Source organism: Mus caroli, unplaced genomic scaffold (assembly GCF_978045245.1).
Source record: "Mus caroli unplaced genomic scaffold, Mus_caroli_1 scaffold_4, whole genome shotgun sequence".
Classification (NCBI taxonomy): domain Eukaryota; kingdom Metazoa; phylum Chordata; class Mammalia; order Rodentia; family Muridae; genus Mus; species Mus caroli.
Window position 1 is genome coordinate 84,189,985 of NW_028227259.1, and position 27,180 is coordinate 84,217,164.

Sequence of the window (27,180 nt, forward strand, 5' to 3'; positions counted from 1 at the left end):
ATATCATAAGTTAATATATGATAATTACATATATATATTTTACAATTTGAATATCAGCAATAGGGATTTTTCTTTTCTTAATTGTCAAGCTTATATTTTAATATATTTTATGTATTTTAATATATAATTAAGTATATATTATAATATATCCATATATTTTAATATATTATGTATATTTTTAAATATCCACATAAGTATATACATAAACACAGAAATTGTGATATATATATGTTTGAAATGTTTTATAAGTAGTATGCGTTTAGCAGTGTATCTTAAAGACTAATGTCAACAGTATTAATCTCCTTCATAAATTTAAACTGTTGACATTATACATTTATAATTGATTGGTTCTATCAAGTCACAACTTCTTTTGATTTCAGTCACAAGTTTAATTGGATGTCTTTGAATGTTTAATTTTTGACATCTGAGATTATTTCTTCTATTCAAAAGTAGAAGGTTTAGCATCAGTATTTTGTTCTATACAGTTCATGGGAGTGACATTCATTTTCATAACCTTACCAGTGCTTGCTATTATTACATTTCACTTTAGGTTTTTCCTCTGTGTGTGTGTGTGTGTGTGTGTGTGTGTGTGTGTGTATGAATGTGGTTGTAAATTATCTAGATGTTCCAATCACTCCAATTTAGTTGTTTAAGATTTGTTGTCATTTTGGTTTTGACTGTTTGGCCCTTTTGTGCACATGAAGCAGCCCTGGATGGACTCTGTCTCACTAACTGCTCTAATTAATTTGGGTCATCCTGAATAATCATTGGGCAATAGTTTATAAAGAGAAGATTTTTGTTTGTTTGATTGTTTATAATTTATACTGCCAGCTTTATATATCATAAGAGAATAAGAAAACTAATCCTTAAATAATGACATATATGTATATATATATATTTTTTCAAATAGTGAGGGGTATGTTATAGTTTAGAAAGATACATATAACATTCTCTTTGGGATGTGGAATCTGTAGAGAAAGATTTGCACTGTATTATTCTTTATGGTGAAAATGAGCCATAAAATTGTTTTAGAAATTGAAAATACTATTTAAATTTAATTCTACAAATTAAAAAAAAGAACATTATGAACCAGGAATTGGTAATTATTTACCTTTTAAGATATTTCTCACATCATTCTCTTTTTTAGATTTTTAAACTTCTATCTTTTATTAAAATTTTAGATAAAAATATATTTACATTACTTCCCCCTTCTTGGTTCCTACTCAAATCCCTCCCCTGTTCCCCCTCATGCCCTCTCAAATTGATGTTCTCTTTTTTATTATATACTATATAATATATACACACATATATATGTAATATATATACACAGACATGTGCATAAGCATGTACATACAAACTGCTAAGTCTCTTTGCTGTGGCTTGTGCATATATGATTAGGAATGAATTTCTGTATAAGACATGAAAATTGAAGGTTGACTTGATAAAGGAAAGGAAGGAAAGATGCAGACAGAGAGGGCAGGGGCTAGAGAAGGCAATAGGACATACGCAGTGTGCATGTAGACATGAGGGATAATGGACCAATCCTCCTGTTAGACAACTAACTAGGAAATGGGCCCTTGTTCTCCACAGGATCCCTCAACCCTGACCTTGCCCTTGAGTCCATTTGCTCTGTCTATAACTTTTAGGAGATGTGTGTTCTGTGACCAGCAGATCATCCCAGCATCTCTCTTGTCCTGGGCTTAGTGTCATGACCTGGTTCTAGTATGTGAAATTTCAATTGCACATGGTGCTGGCATTGCCCCATGATGACAACAGGTGATTCACATCATGGTCTTGGTCTGTCTCTATTGGCATCTCCCATCATTCTTAATGAATGAATTTATGTTCATGTTTTCTTGTCTCAAAGTTATTAAGCACATTCAGGAGAGCACAGAATATTGTCCTGAGTTCTTTTAACTTCTTTAGGTCGCTTATGTTTTTTTTTTTAAAGAATGTATTTAAAAATGTCAGCATGTTTCAGAAAGGGAGAACACAAGAAACTAGCGACTGGTGTGTTGGGAGAGAACTTAAATGTTTTGCAAAAGGATCATGACCATTTTGAAAGCAGGGGTTTTAGAGAGAGTACATTTCACAGATCTTAGAAACTGGTGAGTTTGCTTAGTATTCACCCAGTGAACTATGGGCTCATCCTGGCATGAAGGAAGTGTGGACAGCCTCTGAGAATATAGATTAGGAACCCACAAGCAGCTCTCATCAAACTCTAATCTAGAGAATGACAGAGAAAATAGTGGGACACACCTCAGGCTTAACAACCCAAATGACTAACTGAGGTGAGAAATAATCTTAAGAGGGAATTTTCCACAAAAAGCCCTTTACAGACAGAACTTTAAAGTGAGGCTTTGAAGAAAAGAGAGTTATCAGGAGTGCTCTGAGGTAACAGTAGCATTTAAGAACTGTTTCTTGCCTCAACAATTTTAAATTACAGACAAAAGAAATGTTGAAAGGAGACCAATGAAAATACTCACAGAAAACATTTGTTTTTGTTTTTCTCTTTCTATTTAAAAATAATAGCTGAAATCTGGAGAAACAGCTGCCAATATTGCCAGAGAGCTAGCAGAACAGACGAGAAATCATTTGAACGCTGGGGACATCACCTACTCAGTCCGTGCCATGGACCAGCTGGTTGGCCTCTTGGACGTCCAGCTCAGGAATTTGACACCAGGGGGAAAAGACAGCGCAGCCCGCAGCTTGAACAAGGTGAGAATCTCAGCTGTGTCTTTCAGTTAGCAGTGAACTCAGTGAGACAATCTTGTTTAGTTTTTCTCATTTCAACTTTCATTGTTCAAAATGAACCTATCCTTACATTCAATTGACTTTACTATCTCATTGGGATTACATTATGATCTTATTTGACTTTTAATATAGAGAAATATGTACCAGTCTCATCATATGCATTTTGTGTTTGCAATTCAACTTTTGCTAGTACTTTCTCATTTTTTTTTTTTACTGTTAAATTGTAGCAACATTAGTGTAGGTCCAGGCTACTGGTTATTGTTTCCTACAAAATCCTCTTTGAAAATAGTAGGCTGCTTAATGAGTGTTTAATCAGAAAGTGGGAATTTAGGAAACATTAATAAAAGTATACTAAAATCCATTAGATCCCTTCCCCCATTGGTTTTTATAATGAGAAAATTTAACCTAGTTAGTATTACCTTTAAGTACTGCTAGGACAAGAAATTAGATTTTAATACATGCTTCATTTTAGTTTTGAAATGACTCAGATTTTTGTCTCACAACCAATGAAATTCTGAGTGTTTAATTCCTGTAAATTTTAATTTTAAATACACAAATTTAAATATGTTGCATTTGAAGAAACATATTTTAGAATTTTTCATACTTTAATAAACATCTTACTTGCTAAATCTTATATAAATTAAAAACACAAAAGAAAAGCTGCATATTTAAAAGGAATATCATTTATATATGTAACTAAATATTAAATAGGTAGACTAACCTCTTGGTATTAAATAGCATCAAATGAAGACGTTCCCAAATGGTATAACAATTCTGTGACCTGGACTATTAAGGTAGTCTTTCCAACTTAAAAAAAATTAAAAAAACTAATCGACTAATGTTCTTCTAAGAAATTTATTTTTAAAACATTCCCTTTTGAGTAAAAAAGAAAAAAGAAAAAAAAAGAACAATAAAGACGGAGATTTGTCTTTTACTAACTGTGATCCTGTCTTGATAGGGAAAGGTCGTCACTCATTAAAACTGAGAAATGTTTTTATATAATAACCATTCAAAATTAAAATGCCAGATATCTTAACTGAGATAGCTCTTGCTGGAAATTCATCTTTCCTAATAAGATACAGTTTTAGTCTTTGTTTTTATATATAATGTATTAGATTCTTTGTCATGCTGAGCAAGAAGAAGGTTGGTTTTATTTTGTTGTTTGATTGTTTGTTTTTTGGCTTTTTTTTCTTGTCATTGTTTCTTTTTTTTACTTTTATCCTGATAGAATCACAACTAGCCCCTGATCGGATAATCAACAGCTGCCTATATGGTCTGGCATGCTGTGACTTTAATATGATGTGACCGTAGTTGACTTGATGCTACTAATGAATATGGCTGCCAGCTATTCTTATCATAATGGGATGGGAGTACTGATTTTTATTAATGTTTCATATCCATAACATGATTTGTTGTTGCAATATTTTGTAACTTTATTTTAAAAGCGATGTTGATGTCTGGGGCTATCAGGTAAACCTGGCAATTAATGTCACATTCTAACTGGCTACAGCTAATCACCTTGCCTAAGCTGAATATCAGATAACGACATAATGGGCAAATTTCCATTCCTGAGGCTTCTTAATGCTCTCTTTTGTTTCCCATTTGGCTCTCCTCAATTGTTTATATAATGCAGTTTGTCATATGTTAATTTGCATGAAGGGCTAGGGAGATGGGAGGGCAAAGGTTACTCACGTGCTTGCTGGCTTGCTCTCATTTCCTGGGGTTCCTATTTTCCCTGAGGCCCAGAATAGCCCATCAGATTTACAAAGTCAACTAGGTACCAATCAATTGCACCCACATTGAAATTCTGGAGAGCTCAGAGCCCTACATTACTGGGATGGGAGTCATTGATCTGAATGACAGCCTGGCTCTCATTTCTGAGTTCATTCTTCAGCAGTTACTGCCCCCACATTGAAGAAAGAATGAGTTAGAGTTGGGACAGTAGTAGCTAGTTACTCCAAAAGTGTCAGAGTAACTGCTCCCTAAAACTGAATTCGATTTTGCAATTCAAGGCCAATAACCAAGGGAACCGAATAACACCGGGGGGAGGGGAGGAAGATGAACCCCCACAGTCTGATTTATAAAAATTTGGGTCACTCATTTAAACAGCATGAATGAAGGGTTATTGATTATTCGTTTGAGCATCAGGAGAAAATATCTGTGCCTGAATACAAACTCGTGTCAACAACAAAAATACAGATTAAATCAAGCTTCTTACCCCACTCGTTTCTGAAATGTTTTCTATTTTGGCCAAGACTGTCAAACACAGTTCTGTAAGAAATAAACTCAGTAGCAAGTCAGGAAATGGATCCCACTCCATTTAATCTGAAGTTGTCTGACTTTTGGTATGCGTCCCCTAGGCTTAAATAGTCACAATGAATGGGCATTTCTATCTTCCTTATAATAGACTTTTTGAAGGTAAGAATGAACACTTATTATGAGCACATGTCAACCATCTAAGTAGACTGTCTTGAAAACCACGCAGAATCTCTTTTTTAATATAATGGGTTCCAAACTTTTTGCATAATTCACTTAACATCTTCTGTCTCCACTAGTGGCTCATGAATAAATAACTAACTGGATGTGACCTGGACCATTTCACACGAATGTGTATTGATTTGTACTAATTTCTACTAAATGTATTCAAAGGTTTCTTCCTTTTCAACAGCTTCCCACCGTCTGTTGTTTAGGTGGGCTGTTCTAAATAAAAGGGGGTGGGGTTTGGCCACTGTTGGGGTTGCTGCATAGCCTTCATTTTCTTCTACAAAAGTAGTGAATCAAAAAGTAAGGTGTTTATGTAGATGTTTTCTTTTTATTTTTCTTCTGTCACTAACTTGTTTTTTCTATTCTGTGTTTAATCTGCTGTCTTAATGGATTCAGCTTCAGAAAAGAGAGCGCTCTTGCAGAGCCTATGTCCAGGTACTTTCTGTGTTTTTATAAATGTGTAAAGTTGTTGAATTGTCTCTGTTGGTGATCGCACGTATGGGCATCTGAGGAAAAACAAATGATAATGTACCATATTGAGGTAAAGGAGCTTCAGGGAGTAGATGCAGGGTGGGGATGGAAAGAATGAGTCTGTGGTAAAAAGAAAGATGATGGTTCCACATTCTGTCAGGCCTGAGGAACACAGACTAGAGTGAAAGGAAGGCTCAGCCTGAGCATGAGCATTGTCACCCCAGAGCTGTGTTTGGTGTAGCACTAAGTCTCTTTTCCTTCACAGTCACCTGATAGATTTGACTTATGGTAGACTGTCAGTTCATTCATGATTATCAATCAGAATCATCAAAGGCAAGAATCAATATAGGATCTTTGAAATAATCTTAGTTCTGTTCCAAGAGAGTACTCAAGATTCCAGACAGGGTTGTGATTGGGTTCCTCTTTTAGGCAAAATTCGTTTCCAGACAAGATGAGTTGTTTTAGTGTGAAAGAGAACAATACTCAAACAAGCTGACTGTCTTCATGGGCTTTGGTTTACCTGTTTTGTGTGGGACGGTGGGAAGGCTTTGTTTTGATTTTTAAATCTATCTATCTATCTATCTATCTATCTATCTATCTATCTATCTATCTATCATCTATCTATCTATCTATCTATCTATCTATCTATCTATCTATCTATCTATCTATCTTTCAAACAGAGTTTCTATTTGTAACAGCCCTGGCTGCTTTGAAACTCTCTTTGTAATCAGGCTGGAGTCAACCTCTCAGAGATTTGCCTGCCTCTGCCTCCAGAGTTCTGGGATTTAAGTAGTGCATCACCAAACCTGGCATTATTGTTTTTGTTGTTGTTCTTATTTGTTTTGTTTTATTTTATTTTCTCTCTCTTTTTTTTCTTAAGACAAAGTGGAGATCTGTAACCTATGCCTGTTAACTTGATGTTTTCTGAATGCAAATCATCGTGTTCTATATAAGCAAATCCATTTATGTTTAGAAAAAAAATGGCCTCAGGAGCCATGTTAGTATTTGTGAAGACTGGCTGTACAAAGTCAAAACATTAACGGTTTGTTCACCATTACATATAATATGGGAACTTAGACTTTGCCTCCCCAGACTCTTAAGAGTTTTGGTTGATGTAAATATTAGATACCAGTTTGTCTATCTGTATTTTTCCAATGACCTGAATATTGACTTCTACTATTTTTTGTGGTAATAAATAAATCGATTAATAAATAGAAAGCCACTTTGCTAAAATCATATGAAAAGAAACTAGAGGACCTGGGCAGAGAATCGTTCATGTTATGAAAAGCACAGCATAGTCATTGTGATGAGTGAACAACTGTCTCTGTTTAGTCAGACAGCTGTTCGTTTAATTTGATTACCGTTATTTTTTCCTGACCCATTTCAAAAACACAAGAAATCCATCATTTCCTCAAGAGTGTTAACAAGCAATACAGAGTAGTCTCTGCCCTAGGATTTTAGCATCCAGTAGATAATATTGATGGGTTCAATTCTATTCATCTTTCTATAGTTAGTATCATATGGGGGAGATAAAGAACTTGCCTTGACAGGATATGGTATTTCTCTTGTTTTCTCAGGCACTCAAGGGGCCTTGGAAGTGTTAAATTTCAGACATACAGACTTATCTAGCAGTTTTTCATCTGTAGGGCAGGGAGAGATTTTTTTCCCTTACCTATCTCTCTAGTCTAATGGCCAGGGACCTTTTAGCAAAAATTTGACAGTGTAACAAGAGATATGGCAGAGTAATTTATTAAATATAAGCTCTAAGTGATGTGGAAACTGTTGACAAAGACAACCCAGGGAAACGCATGTATTTTTCTGCTTGGGCATGATGAGGAGAGGGTTAAGTCTGGGTCAGCTGAGGATAAGTGTGCCTGGACCAAGCAATGTGATGTAACCTCAGTAAACTGAGGCAAACACAGAAAGCCATGTTCAGATTTCTGACATCTCTGGGCCTATGGCTCTCTTTGGAGATGAGATTTGAGATTTCTTTCAAAATGAAGACCTATAATTTGCTTCAGGACAAGGTCGTGGAGATTTTTTTCCTCCAATTTTGTGACCTGCTTCCTTGAAAAAAGATTGGTGGGAAAAGTGTGAGTAGGTTTTTGTGTCTGGTGATGTCTCAAACGTCATGATGCCATATTATGAGGCAAACTATTCTGATCCCTGGTCTTATTTTTTAAAAAGAAAAAACAGAATAGAAATAAATAGTATTCCGGTCTTATGAGGTGCATTGTGAGACTGAAGGCATCAGCATGGGGAACATAAGAGCACTTGGTGAGAATTGTTTAAAAGAAAACAAAAACTAATTTGAGCACTGAAGATTATGGGGATTAGTTTTGTATTTACATTTATTTTATGAAATGATTAATATTTCTGATTTAGAAAATGTTAGGGCTTATTTTAAGATTTTAGAAAAATATCCTTGGTGGACACATAGCATGATGGGTAGAGGAAAGACCCCCATTGCAGAAAGGTGGGAAGTATGTTGCAGCCTTGCCAGGATTCTTTCCAGTAGTAAACTATGCTATCCTTTTAATGGGGCTTTTGGGATAATTAGCTTTCTGGTATTTAAATCTATGAAACACATGGTCATTCAAACATGAATCTCCAATGGAAAATTAATAGCACAGTTTATTCCACGGCTGATTTCCTGGTGTTATAATTGACTAACTGTGAATAAATGTTTCAGCTATTGACTAAATTTCTGATGAGACACAATACAAACAGAAACTACTGGTGGTGCGGAAATGCTCTGCTCAATAATACAAGATGCTCCTTCTGATCTTGTTGATGTACAGTGCAAGTCCACGACATTCAACAGTCAAATGCTGTACAAAACATCTGTGACATACTCATGAGGAAGAGTTTTAACTTACCCATTGTTTCTATGTTCAGGTCATTCTTGGGGCATCAATGAAACAGGCTCCTTATGCACTTGAAAGGCCTTTGGCATTCAGTCTGACATGATTGTTTACCACTCTAGATTCCTATAAAACGTGGCCTTCCCATATACATATGAAAACATTCTTTCAGGGACAAGTTTTACTACCTGAATCCATTGAACTCTCAGTTCATTCTTTTAAGAGCAGGAGTATCTTTTATGAATTATAAAAATCCATCTTTTATGGTTTCTTGTTTCATTGTGTCTTAGCTAGGGTTTTATTGCTGTGAAGAGATACCATGACCATAGCAACTCTTATAAAAAAAGAAAACCCTTAATTACAGTTTAGAGGTAATTCCCTTGTCTTCCTGCTCAGAATTATGGTGGTATGCAGGAAGACATGGTGCTGGAACTGAGTCATCTAGATCAGCAGACATCAGGAAGAGAGAGTAAACTGCTAGGCCTAGCTTGAGCTTCTGAAATCTCAAAGCCCCCTCAGCAGTGACACATTCCTCCAGTAAGCCACACCTACTCCAAGGCCACACCTACTCCAACAAGGCCTCAGCTCTTAAGAGTGGCACTTTCTATGAGTCTGTGGGGACATTTTCATTCAAGCCACCACACCTAGCTTTTATTCTATGCAGAACCAAAAGCACAATAAAATCATATCTACCAACTACTGATTATAATTGTATGTGAACAATTCAAACAGGGATGAGTTTTAAAATAACACATATATTCTCAGAAATAGTCAATTTGTATTCTAAGATTTTAAAAACATGAGTCCAATACAATTTACTTTATTTACTTATGACTTGTTATAATAAATATTTATCACTTATTGAAAAATAAAAATTGATATTTAGCCCAGTATAAAAGGACATTCATTTGTCTTTTATATATTTGTATATTAACTTTTTGAAGCCTGGCTTGGTAATGCAGCCCTGTTCTTTAGGGGTTTTAAGTAAGAGCATAGCCTGGCCCCAGAGTGACTTCAATATCAACTTGAACAATATTTAGTGAGACATTGTCTCAAGATAGTAAGTAAAAATATAGCCATAAATGGAGCATTGTTTTTATTTGTGAAGAGAATTTTGGATTTTATAATGGGAGATAAGACTCTTATAGGAATGTAATAAGACCACTACTATAATGTAGCGTTAGCAAAAGGGGACTTAGAGCTAAGGGGATATGACTGAAAGAAAAGGAGATGAAAAGGCTGGCTAAGGTCACAGAGCTAATACTGTCAGCATCAGTACTGCTCTCCTGATGTGCATCTTGTCGTTCCCCCCTCTAATGGTGAAAAATAACAATGGACATTTGGGGCAGAGAGATGGCTTAGAGCTTATGAACAGAGAACCTGGGTTTGGTTCCTAGTACATACAAGGCAGGTCACAACTACCTGCAACTCTAGTATGACAGGATCCAGTGCCCTCTTCTGAACTACTCAAATATTGCATGCTTGTGACACACAGACATGCACGCAGACAAAACTCATAACAAAAAATAAAAAACCAAATGCAATTTTAAAAGAACATCTATTCGGCCACCTACGGGGATATTGTTCTGCAGAATGCTAAGTATTTTGTATTAATTATTTATATTTTACCTAGGGACAGGATGTAAAAAACAGGATGGTCTCCATCTGAACTCTTCCTATCTTACTTGCATGCATGCTGAAATCACAGGCAAGAAAGAAATTTTCATACATTATTATTCAATATTTATAGGAACTTTCTGTTATAACTCTTACATTTCATTATGTTCAGGATTAAAGTGGAGGCCCACAAAGTGTTAATTGATTTCCATAGATCACACAGTAATAACTGAAGAGACCGGGAAATCTGAAGCTTATTTGAAAGCTTAAGTACAGTTCATTTACTCTGACAGCCCTGAAAGCTGACTTGCCTAATTACTAGATAGTAGGAAGCAAGATCTGTCATTTGTCTTATATTTATTTTTGTGTGTATGCTATTTTCTAGAAATGGAAAAGACTAAAGCAATTACTATTCTCTCTCTCTCTCTCTCTCTCTCTCTCTCTCTCTCTCTCTCTCTCTCTCTCTCTCTCTCTCACACACACACACACACACACACAGGCACGTGTTTCTATACATACACACCTATACATGCAGATACACAAAAAATGCATCTATGTTCATTGGCCTTGTAATCATTACTTTGTACTGTTATATTAAGAAACAGATTTTGATTTTCAGGTCCTTTTATTTTCAAAGGATACTCTGATTGAAAAGTAAAAATTTAAGAACAGAAAGAGCTGTTAAAGGGGCTATCAGACTATTTTCCAGAGTGATGTCCTACATTGCGTTTTATTGGTTTTTCCAAAAATCTATCAGGTTTCCTATATCACCCAACTTCTCAACATTTGTACTTTGCTCTCTTCCCGATGCACACACACTGGAACGTGTGAACTCAGTAGATTCAGGACTCTCTATTCATGGGTCAGATGAGGTAACATTTAGAAATGTGATCCATGAACCAGCAAAGGACCCTGTGCTTCCAATCAGGTTGGTTTTTAATAGGAATTGAGAAATAGGGTATAAATATATACATATGAACAAACTGCTTAAGAACAAGTGTTCTTATGTCTTATAAATGTACACATAATGTACATCTTTTCAACTTTAAATTTCTATTCATCAATTAATAATATTTGTTAACAACACTGTTCTTTTCTTCAGAAAGAACTATTAAGAATTACTAGTGTTCTTTTTTCCTGCTTTAAAATTGAAACCTTTTCTTAGTTAATAAATATACCTTGTACCTTTTCGTCATTGTTCCTCCAGCCTCAGAGGAAATATGTTCTCTCTAAAGTCTGTAACCCTGCTTTGCTTAAAGAGCAATATACATGCTCCTCATAGAGATTTCAGCCTCTTGCAAGGTCCAGTATTATACCAATGCAAGTTGCTGAATCCTTCAGTCTGAGGAGGAAGGACTGAGTAGTGTGAGCAAGCAGGAATTCACACTTACTTTGATGAATGTATGTTTTCTGGATGCTGAGATAATAATTCAGATTTTTATCATTTAGAAAAGTGGGAAAAAGAATGTGCCTAAAGATGGAAGAGCCAGAGAACGAACATGTGAAACAGAAAGTTTTTAGGTACAGCAACTGAAAGGGTGACATCATTATTTATTGACATGCTCTATTTGTGACTAGCTTTAGAAGAATGGGTGGAGAGCCTGCCATGAGGCATGTTAAATTTTGAATTAAATAGATATGGAAAATATATCGATATAGTAATAATACATTGTAAATATACAGCTAAATACACAAGCTTGGAATTGAGTTTGAGGAGATTATCATTTTGCACTGTTAGTACATACTGGCATTAAAGCCACTGTACTAGATGAGTTCAATTTTACTAGACTTTTAAAGGCCAAAGCCTGGGTTTTGGTAATACTAGCAGCTAGACTTGGGCGTGCTTCCTCAGTATTCCAAATAAGCCAATTTATAGCTAAAAGGACTGATGGATTTACTTATAGTGGCCACATTTGAATGAGGAACAATTCAAGGCCTCCTGTGACCATCAAATCCATTTGCTTCACTTTGAATTTTGGGATGAAATAAAGTGTTAGAACCATGGACAACTAAACAGTCCCTGTTAGGTGTATTCCCACCCATCACTCACCCATCACTGACCCTGCCCCAATCCTTACTGCAAGGTGACCTAATAAGTTCTCAGAACTACATGAAATCTCTTTCTATTGGCTCACACTTGGGTTTTAACTTTCCCTCACCTGACACTGGATTCTTGAGGAACTTTTAATTTTGTAGGGTCTTCAATAATCTGATAGTCTAAGTGTTTCTCTTTAGAATATCATTTTCCCCTGCCAGAAGAGGTGCCTGGGGGAGGGGTATAGAAAAAAAAAAGCATCAGGTGTTGAATCCCAGCTCTGTATAATACAAAGACATCATGGAGTAGAAGAAACTCCAGCAGTAGCTACTAAAGAGTAGTCTTAAGGGCAAGAGAGTACAGTCCAGAGCAACAGAGCCTGCTATCTTGAACTCACCCCAAGTTCTTTGTATTTTAATTCATCTTCATTTTTTTTTATTTATGATGTCTGTATGAGCATGAACATATTAGTTCAGGTTCCCTTGGAAGCTATAGGCATTGAATTTCCGGAGCTAGTGTTACAGGTGGCTGTGCATCCCCTTGATATGGGGACTGAGGGCAGAGCTTGAGTCCTCTGTAAGTGAGGTAAGCTCCATTAGGTGCTAAGCCAACTCTATAGCCACACCCCAAGAAAGAAGTGATGCTCCGAACTGCCTCACCTGCTCAAAAATCAGGACCTAAAGTTTTAAGCATAAAAGGGATCCCAATGTCTGATGGATGTGAAGAATTGCACACAGAGCCTAGAAATCTATACCTTGGTTAAAAAAAAAATATATATGAAGACTTTTTACCCATGCTTTTCATTTTTTTGTGTCCCTAAAGCAGGCTCTCTGTGAACCAAAGTTGCTACTTGCACCTTTGACAAAGTGCAAATTGAATTATGCCAGTTTTACTTGGGTGCCTTCGGTGCACGAGACAAGAAGCAGTCTATGTTCCATTTATATTGCTAGGAAGAAATTAATGAGTATTTTCAAGTTCCTTGTTTGGTCACTTAATTGGCTGTGTGACAAAATGCTCCGTGGTGCATGTCAAACAACTTTCTTAGCCCTCTAATGATTTGTGCTTTGCCCAACTTGTGATACTATCCTGTGTGGCCTGTCAGGCTGCATATCCTTGTTAAAGTGACTAGAATAAATTGGCTAGCAGTGTGCATACAACGTAGTATATTAACCACAGCAACAGGGAGTACTTTTAGCTGTTTCTTTCAGTGGATGTCCTTGTTTGCCCATAAGCATCAAAACCAACGCAAACTCTCATTTACTATAATTAAAAGGACATCTGAAAGTAGTTTGAATCACAGCAGGTTCTTGTGGTTTCCTAACCCTTTGTGGAAGCCCTGTGAACTTAATATATTTCACAGCTTGATGAATCTGCACGTGGTTTGTTTCAGGAAGAGAAAAAAATATATAAATCCGTACCCTGTATGTTTCTGTTGACCTAAACCTATTGTTAAGAGACTTGGGATTAAAGTAAGTTTCTTCTATCTATAAAACTAGAGTAGTTCTCTCTATGTAAGGAATAGTTATTAGAATCCCTTCTGATACATAGAGACACTAACTGCTGCTCCAAAGCAATTGTTGAATCAAAAGACAGTAAAATGATGTGTAATAAGAGTAGAGTACTTCCTCCAGGTGTTATTTAAGAGTTTAAACAGACCAATTCATACTCTCAAAGACCTCCAAAAGGCAATGACAGGTGTTGATGGGAATCCTGTTTTGACACAGACAGAAAGTCATTCTGGGAATCTCTGAAAATTGCCCTGGTGGGCGTCTGTGACCTGGTAGAGATGGCTGCCTTATGAAAAGCCATCTCTGCCTCTTCTTTTTGTACATTTCCTACAGAGAGGCACATGTTCCAGCTGCTATCTGTATAGAAATGGGTCATGAGTGTTCCAAAGAGTAATTCTAATAAAGATACATGGAAGCACCACTGTGTTTCCAAGTAGAATGTTTGTATCTCAAACAAAATTAAAAAAAAAATATTTTCCACTTCCCTTCACCAACTTGTATTCTCTTCACTCATTTTTTTGTATCAAAGCCCAAGTCATTATTCAGTTGTCAAGGTTTTATTTAAACCCCGTTCTGCACCACCTTGCCTTCTGAATATACATTTACCTTTGGGAAAATTTAAATGCATATAACATAAAGAGATACCATTTGTGTGCAAAACAAGAGACTTCACATCCATTTTACTTTGTGATTTTTAAAAATGCTTTATGATTACATAGTTAACCAGAAGGAAAAAAGTTATAAAAATAGCATTACAGATTGAAGATCCTACCTTTAGAAACTGTCATTGGCTATTCTGGTATGGGTCAGAAAAGTGTTGGAAGTCCTAAAGTACGATTTTCAATAAAGTATCTGCCTGATGGCTTGGAACCAAACAAATAAATCATTAGGACCGCTCCCAACAGAGTTATAATTTTTTAAATTTCCTTTATCTAATGCATAAATTTTGTACAATAACAGACAAAAGTACAGCAACTTAAACAAACCACAGCCTCTTCTCATACTGACGTCAGGATAGGAAATACAGAATCTCCTTTAGATGTGCTTTTAAGGTTTTCCATAGTTTGACCCTATTGTCAACATGGCCTTCACGCCTGAACTTGCAAAGGTGCCTACATTTGTTCCAACCATATCATACCATCATGCAACTCTTCAACAGGAAGCAGAAAATAAGGGACTGCTATTTTTATCCCTTCCAAAAGTCTCCTCACTCAACGGCCTCTAATCAGACTGCAAGGGCTGTTCTGTTCCTAGAGTGAAACTCTATATTGAAATGACATGATATTAAGCAGGGTATGGTACCCAGTGCTTGTCTAATAACATTGGGGATCCTAGGGAGAGTCATTTTCATATACCAGTGCTAGGGACCTTTTCCAGAATGTACAAAGTTTCTGGGTTAAACCTCTGCATCACAAACATGCACATACGCATATGCATACGTACACACACACACACACACACACACATACATATATACTTGTACATATATATATATATATATATATATATATATATATATATATATATATATATATATATACACTTACACATATACATACACTTGACAAAGAAAAGAAGCATATTTTTTGGTATAAATATATACAAGTGTGAACATTGTCAAAACTGATATTTTGAACAGGCTGCATTCTAAAACTGGACTTTTAGTTCTCACAAATTTCTATATTTTCATTATGTGTTGCTTTTAAACAATATACCATTTTTTTTTGCAATATTTTAGACTCACGGATTATTTGGCCAGGTAATGCAGAATCCCTCCTTACTGAGCCCTGATAGCAAGATTTTTTTCTTTCCTTTCATGAACATCTTTCATTAGTATAGGATAAATCAGATGATGTGGCATGCCCTACAGTTCATAGTTCCCTTTCATACTAGTTTAATTTTTACTTATGTCTGGTGTGTGTGTGTGTGTGCGCGCGCGCGCGCGCATGCGAATTGGGGAGGCAATAAAAACACTTTATTGTATTTAGGGCTGTGAAAGTTCCTCCAACATTTCCGCCAGCATTCCTTCTGAAATGCAGAAGCGTATGCTCCTTTGAAAGAAATAATTCATCTATTTCATTTGAGAACAGCCTGACTGTGCTTTCTTTGTTCCCTCAACTCGGCAACCTTAGAGCCTTTGCACCCATGAGCTGTTCCAGGACAGGATTCCAAAGGAAAGGCAGGAGTACACTCTGTTAAAGCTCACATCCTATTTCAACAGCTGGAGTTTGGAAATGAATAGTGCTATCAGCCAATCAGGGTAGCCCAGTGATGACAGACATGCTACCTGGGAGAATAAGAAACAGTCATGACCTGGTAAGGAGTGTTGTAGAACAAAGAAGATCTTCTAGGGTGGTGGGAATGAAGCTTGGTCCTGACCTGCTGAAATAAGCCATGTGCCCAGGTTGAGAAGACATTCCAAGGTACTGAGAGAAAAGCTAGCCAAGTGAGGATTGCTGGAGAATTAAGAAAATACAAAGGCCAACATAGTCATAGCCAACAGGTTGAAGGATCGATCGTACAATAATAGGCAGGCAATGGAAAGTGTTTGGATTTGAACACCATTTAAAAGTGTTTGCCAAGATCATGATACTGTACTTTTACAGTGTGAATTTGGCTGTAAATTCTATTTTCCACAGATATCCATACAATGTCATCAAATTGCCTTACAAACATCGGAATTCTTCCATTACTCCATTTGCTCCACTATTCATTTTTTTCTTACTCTTTACTTTGTTGTTTGAGAATTTTCTACAATGTATGTAATCATCCTCTTTCCTCCTTCAGCTCCCCCAGACCCCCACACACCCTTTCCTACACACCGAGCTTTGTATCCTCTCTGCCCATCAAGTTCCCTTTCTGCTGTTTACACACTCCTGCCTGTGTGGCCTTCCACTTGAGCCCAGTTAACCTACTAGGAAGCACAGCCTTCAGGAAAACTGGTTCTTCTTCTCTCTCTGTAGCTTTCAAATTCCAGCAGCTCCCACACTCCTTCTTCCCAAGGCTCAGATATCATTTATGAAAAGGGAGCTGGGGAGGATGATAAGAATTAACTGCAAACAGAGGCTGCCAGACACAGAGGATAGTTGCACATATGAACTTATGACCCATAGTATACACAAGACACATGTAAGGTCAAGCTTGATCAAATCCCAACATGGAGAGAGGAGAGGAACATGACATCCCACTACTAAGTGAGTCATGTTTTAAAATGCGTATCTGATCTTAAGCCTACTTAAAGACTGTCTACTGATCTCATTTGCCATTTACAAAAGAATATTCTACTTTTGCATTATCTTGTCCTGTGTCTGACTTCTCTTGCCAACTGCCCATACTTTTAAATGGCTCCCCCTGTAGCTTTGTATCATGTCTTTCCAATGCACCCAGCTATTGGAGTTCAGATCGCTGAGGTTTTATTGTCACAATACCTTTTTCTTGGATTAATTCTATTTTTTTCTCTCTTTTGTCCTTTTCTTATCTGAGTAACTTTGTGTTATCTGCCAACACCCACTGAATACATCAGTTGCTATAAGTCACATTCTTTGTGCTATTCATCATGAATGCCCTCTTAAATGAGTTTATGTAACACTCAGTTGCCCCCCCCCCCCCCGTATGCCAGCAATTACCAAGCTGCTTTTTAAGATCACTTCCCTCTTTTGATAAAAAGCCTCTTGGAAAGAAACAGTGCTACTTTTCTTTCTGTATCTTTAGGCATTTAAACTCCACTGAGCTTCTCTTAGATCTCTAAATACTTGCTGCTTAATCAATGCTACAGGCCCATATGACCAGTCACCTACTAGAATAGCCATTGCAGCAGAAATCTTCGCTCTCTGGGCACGTACCAACACTGGTGTCTTTCTCTCATTCTCTCTTAATTCTACTTCTCCTGGCCTTTGGCCTTAGCACTTCACTGAATGTGCCCTTGTCAAGGTCGTTATTAATTCAATAATACTTTCTCAAGACTATTAAGCATATACTGGTGCTAAACCAATGCTCAGTGATCAATCTGTATCTGTGTGTTTTTATAATAAAGCTGTGGGTTTTGTTGTTGTTGCTGTTGTTGCTTTTTAAGATTATAGAATGATCACATCATTCTCCCCTTCTCTTTCTTTCTACGCACCACTGCCTCACTCTCTTTCATATTCATGATCTCTTTAATTGTTAGACTATGTGTGTGTGCACATGTGTCTGTATCTGTGTGCATGTTTATGTATGGGTGTCTACACATGATATGTATTCTAATCTTATCTGATCAATTGGAAAAAACTGTCATTCTTGATTTTTTCCTCCTAATGTACTCCCATAAGGACACGCACTTGATTTTCCTTGCACCAATTAACACTTATTTCCGTGCTTCCTCAACAGCTCCTCCATTTCTTCCCAAACTATTAAGGTTGGGGCGCTTCCTAGCCTAAGGCTTAATGGCCTTTTCTTTGAGTGGTTCCTATGGTGACCTCGTTATTTTAGATCTGTGGGATCTTGATGCCTATGATCAGAAATGTTACTCCTTGAACAGACCATTCTTTTGAACTCAAGAATTACTGTTCCTTTAAATGTTTCAGCATCTCCCTTTGTTGCACATTATGCAGCATGAAAAAAAGATCTATCCCATAACTGAATTTTCCACCTTTATTTTTAAGTTCCATCTCCACTACCACAGTTGATGAGTTTCATTCCCATATCTGTTGTTTACAGCCTATTGAATGTTTGAGGGACATGTTTCCACTTGAAGACTTATACTCTAGTTGTTTATTCTGTTGATGGTGGAATTTTTGTTTTGGTTTAAGACAGTGTTTTATGTAGATCAGGCTGGCCTAGAACTCACTGTCAGCCAAGGAGGAATTTCGAACTCTAAACATACACTTACAATGAGAATCATCTCAGCCCCTAACGTTAAAATTGATGGGGCCCTTAGGGATGCTCTGACAGTCTCAACAACGTAAATCCAGTGGTATATCCCGTTATGTAGGTCAGAGATGCATGGGGATGAAAAGCAGATAAGTGGAGTTAAGTCACATGTTGGTAAAAAGAACATAGAAAGGGGACCCAGCCACCTTGAGTTCATCGCCCAGGTGCTGGCATGAACCTTAGATTTGAATAGTAGGAGAACTGGGGGAACGTATAAGAAGTAAGCAAGTTAAGTGGTTTTTGTCAAGATGTGGCCCAATTCGGCCTTGTCATGACTTAGTTCCTGCAAGGCATCACAATACATTCTAGTTTTCAATCACCATCATCACTGGAAAGGACCAATTTGTTTCCTACAAGATGAGGCCTTTTGTTCTGGGTACAGCTTTACACTTATGCATAATTGCTCTCATCTGCAAGGGAAGGAGGGTAAACTATGAGTTTTTCTTCTTGCTGGTATCCAAGGCAACTACAGGTTTAGGACAACCACCTTCTCTTTGTTCCTCCAGCCTTGAAGGAAGATGACCTATGATAGGTAGGCAGACACTCCTGGAGTGATTAACATCCTTATTCAGAGTCAAGCAGGGGTCTGGCTTTGAAGAGAGAGATGCCAAGTGCTGGCAAGCTGCCAAGCTTTGGTCCTGTATGTGTACAAGTTGGAGCATTAAGAAAGGAGTCAATGTCTTTCAGCCAAAGTGCCACCTAAGTGCCTACAACAAAGTGCCTCTTGGGCTTCTTACCCGGTCTTTGTAATGAGAAATTATCGACTGCGCTTCCCCAAATTTCTGTCTATTGCTAATGGTTCTGTGACATCAGTTCTTTCCCACGTACTCAATTATTCTGGATGCAGTTAGATATTCCAGTGGCTTCAATCAATCTTCTTGAGTTTGTGATGCCAGATTCATTCTGTCTGGTGTCATTCAAGTGCTTTGTAAGCAAGTCAAAATAGGCCAATCTATGTTCATCAAGTTCCTTAGAATCTCTACATACACAAACACACTTATATGCACTACTCCTTAAGCATAAAACCAGAACCTTTTTTTCTTTCTTTTTCTTTTTCTTTTTCTTTTTCTTTTTCTTTTTCTTTTTCTTTTTCTTTTTCTTTTTCTTTTTCTTTTTCTTTTTCTTTTCCTTTTTCTTTTCCTTTTTCTTTTTCTTTTTTTCTTTTTCCCTTTCCTTTCCTTTTTCTGTTTCTTTTTCTTTTTCTTTTTCCTCATTTTGATTGAATACTTCTTTGGTGTCTACCATATGCTTTTTTCTTCCTCTTACCAACTGGCTTTAATTAATCTACAAATCATGTAGATGTGTTTGACATTTCTGCCTTTCTTCATTCCCCAGAGAAAGAACACCCAGCCCATTTAAACCCCAATTCTACCCCATGTTTGTAGCTAATTAGCTTTATCAAGTTACTTAACTTCTCTAGGTTTCAATTTTCTCACTGCAGTGTGATGATGGTAATAATTTATACGACAGTGGCTTCTTGGGAGAATTAAAATTTGATGCATATTAACCACAATGATGCATTTGACTTCTTAACTTGACAGTGTTCTAAGTGACTTCTTATTGCTTGTGGGAAGAACTGCAAATGTCTGGACATAGCATGCCAGGCTCCTGAAACCTAGCCTTTGCTCATTGTTATTGCCATGGGAACCTTTGGGCTTTTTGCTTGCTTATGGGGAGTTGTTTTCATTTTCCTCAAGAATCAGTTATGCCGCGTGGAAAGTGGTATGCTCCATGCCTCACCTCTTTGGCCAGTGTTGAGCCTCAGTTTGCAAATGTCTGACTTCATGGAATTTTTCTGGTGGTCTTTCTATCTTTTCCTCTTGTTACAGTGCTTGCCATGTCGGATTTTAATTACTTGTTTAATTGTCTGCCCTCCCTATATTATCTCATGGAGGGAAGGGAGAACAGCTGTCAGTTCTTTGCTGCCTTCTAATCAACTGGCACATTGAAGGTGCTCAATTAATATTTGTTGAGTGAATTTGAGCCTGTAACAAGGTGAGAGTCAAGTCCATAGCTGCATTTAATTTCTGTGATATAACACAGATTGCTTGACAGCACTCAGTCATTTCACCCTAAATTAAACTACACTTTTAAAGCAATGAAATCAAATGGTACTTTGAAAACAATCCTTTCCCCACCCCCCCTCAACAAGAACTCTCATAAACTGTCTTCTCTACAGAATTCTAGTTTCGTGTTTGGTTAAAGGTTCTTATTACTATATTAAGGTCAGTTGTGTTATACAATCTAATTTTAATTAAGACTTGAAAATGCCAATACTTCAATGTAATATAAAAAGGAGTTCAGGGATTAGTCATTTTTATACGCTTAATAATATTAAATGACAGTGGTTATAAAATGAACCTTTGGTTTATTGATCAGATGTGTAAATATCAGTCACTCAACTTGACTTCTAATAAAAAACCTGCAAGTTATAAACTGTTTTGAAGACTTTAGAGCATCTGACCTTTAAAATTTTGATTTGAATCAATATCTAAATCCAGATTGAATCACAATGTGTCCTATTCAGTTATGATTTTAAACTTTTGCTTTATTTTATTCTCAGCTGATAAACTTCCTATCAAGAAGCAAAAAATGCCTTTAATTTTTAAAAATTATAAATAAATACAGAGCATATTTATATCAGTGTATGAATGAACGTATATAGTGAAATGCATCATCAGGGATAATGTGGACATCATTTTAGAAATGTCCCTAATAATTTAGTCCTTGTTCAAACATCAAAAAGTATATTAAAACAAATGGAATTGGCCATTACATCACTAATGTGTCTGATGTCACTGAGTGAGCTAACACTGAGTGGACCACAATGTTTGTAGCATCTGACATTGACCACTATGCTGTAATTCAGAACACAGCTATATATGTCAAACAAGTACATTGGATAAGAGAGCACACAGAATTCCTGAGGCTTTTTTCGTCCCCAGTACATTCTAAGATTCAGACAAGAGAAATGTTTAAGCATGAATGTAAATATTATGAAGAGTAGGGCATTATTATTATTTTTAATTAATCATTCCATTCATTTACATCACAAATGATATCCCACTTTCCTGTTATCCCTCCACAATCCCCCCATCCCACATCCGCCCTTTTCTCCCTCACCTTTGTCTCTATCAGGGTGCTTCCCAACACACACCCTCTTCCACCCTACCGCTCTAGCATCTCCCTATGCTGGGGCATCAAACCTCCACAGGACCATGGGCCTCCCCTCTAATTGATGTCACACAAGGCCATCCTCTGCTACTTAAATATCTGGAGCCTTGGATTTCGCCCTATACACTCTTTGATTGGTGGTCTAGTCCCTGGGAGCACTGGGTGATCTGGCCAGCCAATGTTGTTCTTCCTATGGGGTTGCAATCACCCTCTGCTCCTCCAGTTCTTCTGCCAGCTCCCCCATCAGGGTCCCAAACCTCAGTCTGATGGTTGGCTTCAAGCATCCACATCAGCATTGGTTAGTTGCTGGCAGAACCTCCCAAGGAACTGCCAGGTTCCTGTCAGCAAGTGCCTCTTGGCAATGGCAAGAGTGTTGGGTTTGGTGTGTGCAGACAGGATGGATCCTCAGATGGGGCAGTCCCTGGATGGCCCTTCCTTCAGTCTCTGCTCCATTTTTTGTCCCTAGGAACAGAGCATTATTTTTGTGCATGATTATGATAAATATTGATAAAGTTGCTACATTCAGGAGAATCTTAAAAACCAGATTTTGAAATGAGTTAAAGATTATTCATGTTAATATAATTATTTTATTGGAATGAGTGCTTTCTGAACCTGGGCCTGTGCACAATATGTTCCTGGTGCCTTCAGAGGCCAGGAAACGGTGTTGGATTCCTTGGAGTTACAGATAGTTGGGAGCTCTCATTTGGTTTCTAGGTCTTGAGTGCTTATCCTGTGGAAGATCAGCGAGTTCTCTTAAACAATCCAGCAATAGGAGTGAAATATTACTTTGATTGCTAATCAGTTGTTCAAAGGGGGTCTGCAATTTCTTAGTTTAAATTTGTGTATCATTTGGAAGACTTGCTCTTGAATTTCAAGAGGGCTGAACACTACGAAGCTGTCAGGTCATCCACTCCCTCATTTTGCCTTAAAACAAATACATACAATTTTTATTCTTGACTCGAATGCAACACATTTTGGTCTTTTCTTTTCAACCTTTCAAACAAGAATCGATGACTTACTGTGCTATTTGCTGCCGATGTCTAGCTCTATTCTGTGTTGGCCTTATACCTTGGAGCAACCAAAGCACAAAGGTTCCTGTTTTCCTTCTCAGTCCTAACCTGACTTCACAGCCTTCACTCAGGACATTTCACATTTGTTATCACCTTATCAAATTTTATAAAACCTGAATGTGACCTTTAAAATTTTGATTTGAATCTATATCTAAATCCAGATTGAAGCATAACATCATCTGTTCCAGTAATGATTCTAAATGTCTGCCTTATTTTCTTTTCAACTGATAAATTTTACATTATGTAACTCAACCAGTTTAAGCTTATCTGTATCTATTTTACAAACGAATGAGACTCAGACTATGGGTGTTTTATTTGGCTTTGACAATGAGTGGGGGATAACCCCTAATCTGTATAACTGCTGGCTTGGCTACTTCCCCATTGGTGCACCCAAATATGTGCTATTTCTCCTGTCCATGTACTCAGGGTTCATCTCTTCATGGTGGCTTGCTCCCCTCTCTCTTATCCTTCTTCTTTCTTCTCTCTACAACCCCCAACCTGGTAACCCAAAACCTGTAATTGGCTGTACTGTTTTTATTTAACCAATAAGTTTGAATTAAGGAACAGTGTTTGCACAACAAAAGCTGGTAAACATGATAACTCACTGGTACATAACTAGGCATCCAGGTGCAGAATTTAACCTTAAAATATATAACAACAGACCAGACCTCAACAATCGCCCCCCACTTTTGTCTAAATAAACAGGTTCTTTATCTTATAATAATAAACAATATAGCACCCATTGTACACGTTATGACTGGCTCTTCCTCCTAGCCCTATGCTTCCAGAAATAAGGCTCAGACTGAAAATACATTTACACATACCAGACCATATAGCTAGGCTCTTCTCTGACTAGACCATAATTAAAATAACCCATTTATTTTGACCTACATTCTGCCATGTGGCTGGTTACATGTGCTCAGGTACCAGGAGTCCGTCTCCTCACATCTTTCTGGGTGAATCTCTGTGCCCGGCTCCATCCCAGAATTCTTTCTGTCTCCCAGATATCCCATCTTCTAGTCTTCCCTTTCCTATAGGCCATATGTTTTTGTTTTTTGTTTGTTTGTTTGTTTTTACTTTTTAATGACAGGTGATGCATCCATACAATACACAAGATATTCTCTCTACAACATTACAAAAGTGAAAACTAAAGAATAATCAAAGAAAATAATTGTGTTGTTACCAGGTGTTGGTTTGCATTCACTATGGGAATGTGTAGTGCGCCTTTCTTTTCCTCCCGAATTCCAACTCTCTCTTTAATTCCCTCCAACTCACTGTATTTTCCTTCAAAACCATGGGGGTATTTGCCTCTTTCTTCTCCCAGAAGACATATCAAAACACTATAAAAATAAAAAAGGATGCTCTTAGTGTTCTCATTGTTTCTTATTGTCATAGGTTATTTCCTAATAAAAGTAAGTTATGCTAGCCTAATGACGACTACTACTATATTCTGAGAAAGCATATCTTTTCTAAAGCACAGAGTCTAGTGGGAAAGGAAGATAAAAATACAGAGAACTTTGGTAAACACGAATAAGCTTTAAATGGAAGTCTGCTATAATGTGGATTTTTTCCATCTTCTCCTCACTCACATCTTGAAATTCTATGCCAACTGTAGTGGTGTCAGGAAGGGAAGCATCTGGAATAGAATTAAGTTGAGGCTAACAACCTTCAAGAACGGCCTCAGTGCCTTATGAAAGACTGCAGAATTTGTTTCTCTCATCCACATGTAAGGATAAACAGGGGTTTCCCTTGACCCTGAGTCTGCAAGTGCTTTGATTATCTACTTCACAACGACAGGAACTATACATAATACATTTTAAATTCATAAACAATCTTGTTTAAGGTACTCTATTATGGCAGCCAAAACACAGTGAGATGCCACTGTATTATTGAATGTCTGGAATAAGAACTCATGAAATATGTCTATTGCTGTTTGATTCAGAAATTCCATGCCTTCAGAGATTTTTTTTGCCCCCACACAAATGAAATAGAAAATTGACTAAATTATGAACTTCCACTGTTTGCCCTGCACTCAGAAGACGGTCACTGAACATTATTTTTGGCTTTTATAAGTGATTCCTAGAGCAATCCTTGTAAAGATTCCTTTTTCTCCAGTGGGAGGAATAAAATAACCATAGATGTAAATGAATATATGAGACACTTTTAGGGAATGATACATGATATAAAGAAAACAGAACAGGTTCACTTGTGGAACAAAAATAGAATAACTTTTAGTAAATGAAACCTGAGCTAAAACCTGATAGAACTCATGACTTAAAAGCTTATTTTAGAAAATTCCAAGAGTTCTAATGTATTCGTCTTCTCACAAGTACTTGCCTTCTGTTGTTGACTTTTGTGGCTTTCAAGGGGAGGCAGAAAAGCCAGTGAGTTCCCCATTTACTTCTGCTTACCTTCCGGCCTGGGAACTACTGCTCACCTGGGTAAGACAGGCTACTCCTGGTTCGCACATTGACTCCTTTGGGTACTTGCTAAGAAATCTTAGGCTGTTCCACAAGCAGATTCTCTTGGAATTATTACAGAAGTTGTCACTGCAAAAAATACATAATTGTTTTTCCCCAAAGTCTTTCACAGTAGTTATATTAAATAAATAAAGCTTCCAATTCAAAATGTAGATAGTAGAATTATAATGTGTCCTTCACAATATACCACAATTACTAGGCATGCCGAAAAATAGTCAAATGAAGCAGACAGTGTCGGGCACGCCTTTAACCTTATCACTGCAGGGGCAGGTGGATCTCTAAGTTCCAGGCCAGACTGGTCTATAAAGTAAGTTCCAGGGCAGTCATGGCTACACTGAGAATCTCTGGTTCAAAACCACAAAACAAATAAATAGTCAAATGAAAATGTCTAATGTCTAAATTAACTAAAAAGAGCTCAGATGATTTTGGATAATGTCAACATATGTACAGGAAAGAATCTATCTATGGTACTCATATATCTCTAAATGACATGTGAGCTATTTCACTTATATTTGATTTTGTAGAAATGGTTCAATGTTTACAGAGTCTAATGGGACAACTATATAATGAGAAAGGCAGTGTCCATTATTGACTTCTCCCAATCCCAAATATAATAAGACTTACCTTGTTGAATAGCTTTATTTTATCAATTTGATAGAAAATATTCTTTATTCTCAGGCACAGTAAAATTTTGTGGCAGACTTGAGTGAAATTTTCTAGTGTCCATCTTCCATTCAGGTTAAAGTCCTTGTAAAAAGTTACATTAATTTATACTTGGTTTCTGGCAAGGTCAGTGTTGATTATAATCAACTTCTTCAAATTTTATAGTATAATCAAGTAATTTCCCCCTTCCAGTGTTCAATGTAAAGTTCTATAAAATGGTGAGAACAGAAGCTTCTATAAGATAAAGCCAGGACAGCCTTATTTTCTTCAAACTTAGAATATAAATATTCATCTAAAAAAATAAAGAAAAATTAGTGAGTATTGTTGTACCTGGAAGTGAAATTCAAGAATCTGCTCCTAGTTTAAAGAAAGTCACTGTATATTCATCATTCAGTTAGTGTTTAAACTACAAATAAGCTTGATTCGATGGAAACTGAGAAGTGGAGATTAACCCAGGTTTTAAAACAACAAAAACCATCTGGTGTTTAGATGTTATCATTTATGATAAAGTACAAGTACATAAATAGTTTAGGAAAATCAAGTATCTATATTCTTTTTCATTACAGAATTGTGGCTGTTTAATTCACTTTTGTTTGAGCGGCAACAAGTATTTCCTTTATTTTAAGAAAACTTAACCAGTAAGAACTAGAAAACTGCTACAGGAGATGTCGCTCTGCTGTGGGACCCATAGGAGAAGGGTCAGCATGCCTGCACCTCTATGCCCTTATGCCACTTAAGTTTTTGTAGGTCACCACTCTCTTGTTCCTGAAGCCATCAAGTCATGTATTCATTAGGAGTTCTGTCTTGTAAGAGGTTAAATTATTAAGACTACACTGTATGCCTGGCAGAGGCATTCCACTCCTTTAATGCCAGGCCTCGGAAGGCAGAGGCAGGTTGATCTAGATTCCAGGCCAGCCTGTGCTACAAAGGGAGTCTCATCCAGTACTACACAGAGAAACCCTGTCTTGAAAAAACAAACAAAATAATAAACAAACAAAACCAACTAACCAAACAAAATCAGCCCACATCCCAGAAGACTAATTCCTTCCAAGTCTTATTGTAATGTGATTGTTATAGCAACCGTAGGGTCAATCTTGATTACATTTACTCAGTGGAAACTCCTTCCCACCCCACATATGGTATGATGTGAAA

General features: G+C 37.0%; 1 protein-coding gene across 31 annotated transcripts in view; it reads left to right on the top strand.

The window, feature by feature from the left end:
• Adgrl3 (adhesion G protein-coupled receptor L3) overlaps positions 1–27,180 on the top strand; it is a 778,447-nt gene that overhangs the window by 608,899 nt on the left and 142,368 nt on the right. For 28 of the 31 annotated variants that reach the window (XM_085836782.1, XM_085836789.1, XM_085836791.1 and 25 more), the window contains 2 exons: positions 2,533–2,718; positions 5,635–5,673. In XM_085836782.1, coding sequence (XP_085692908.1) covers positions 2,533–2,718; positions 5,635–5,673 — 225 coding nt within the window. The remainder of the gene's footprint in view (positions 1–2,532; positions 2,719–5,634; positions 5,674–27,180) is intronic. The other 3 variants (XM_085836797.1, XM_029477374.2, XM_085836798.1) reach the window with 1 other exon arrangement.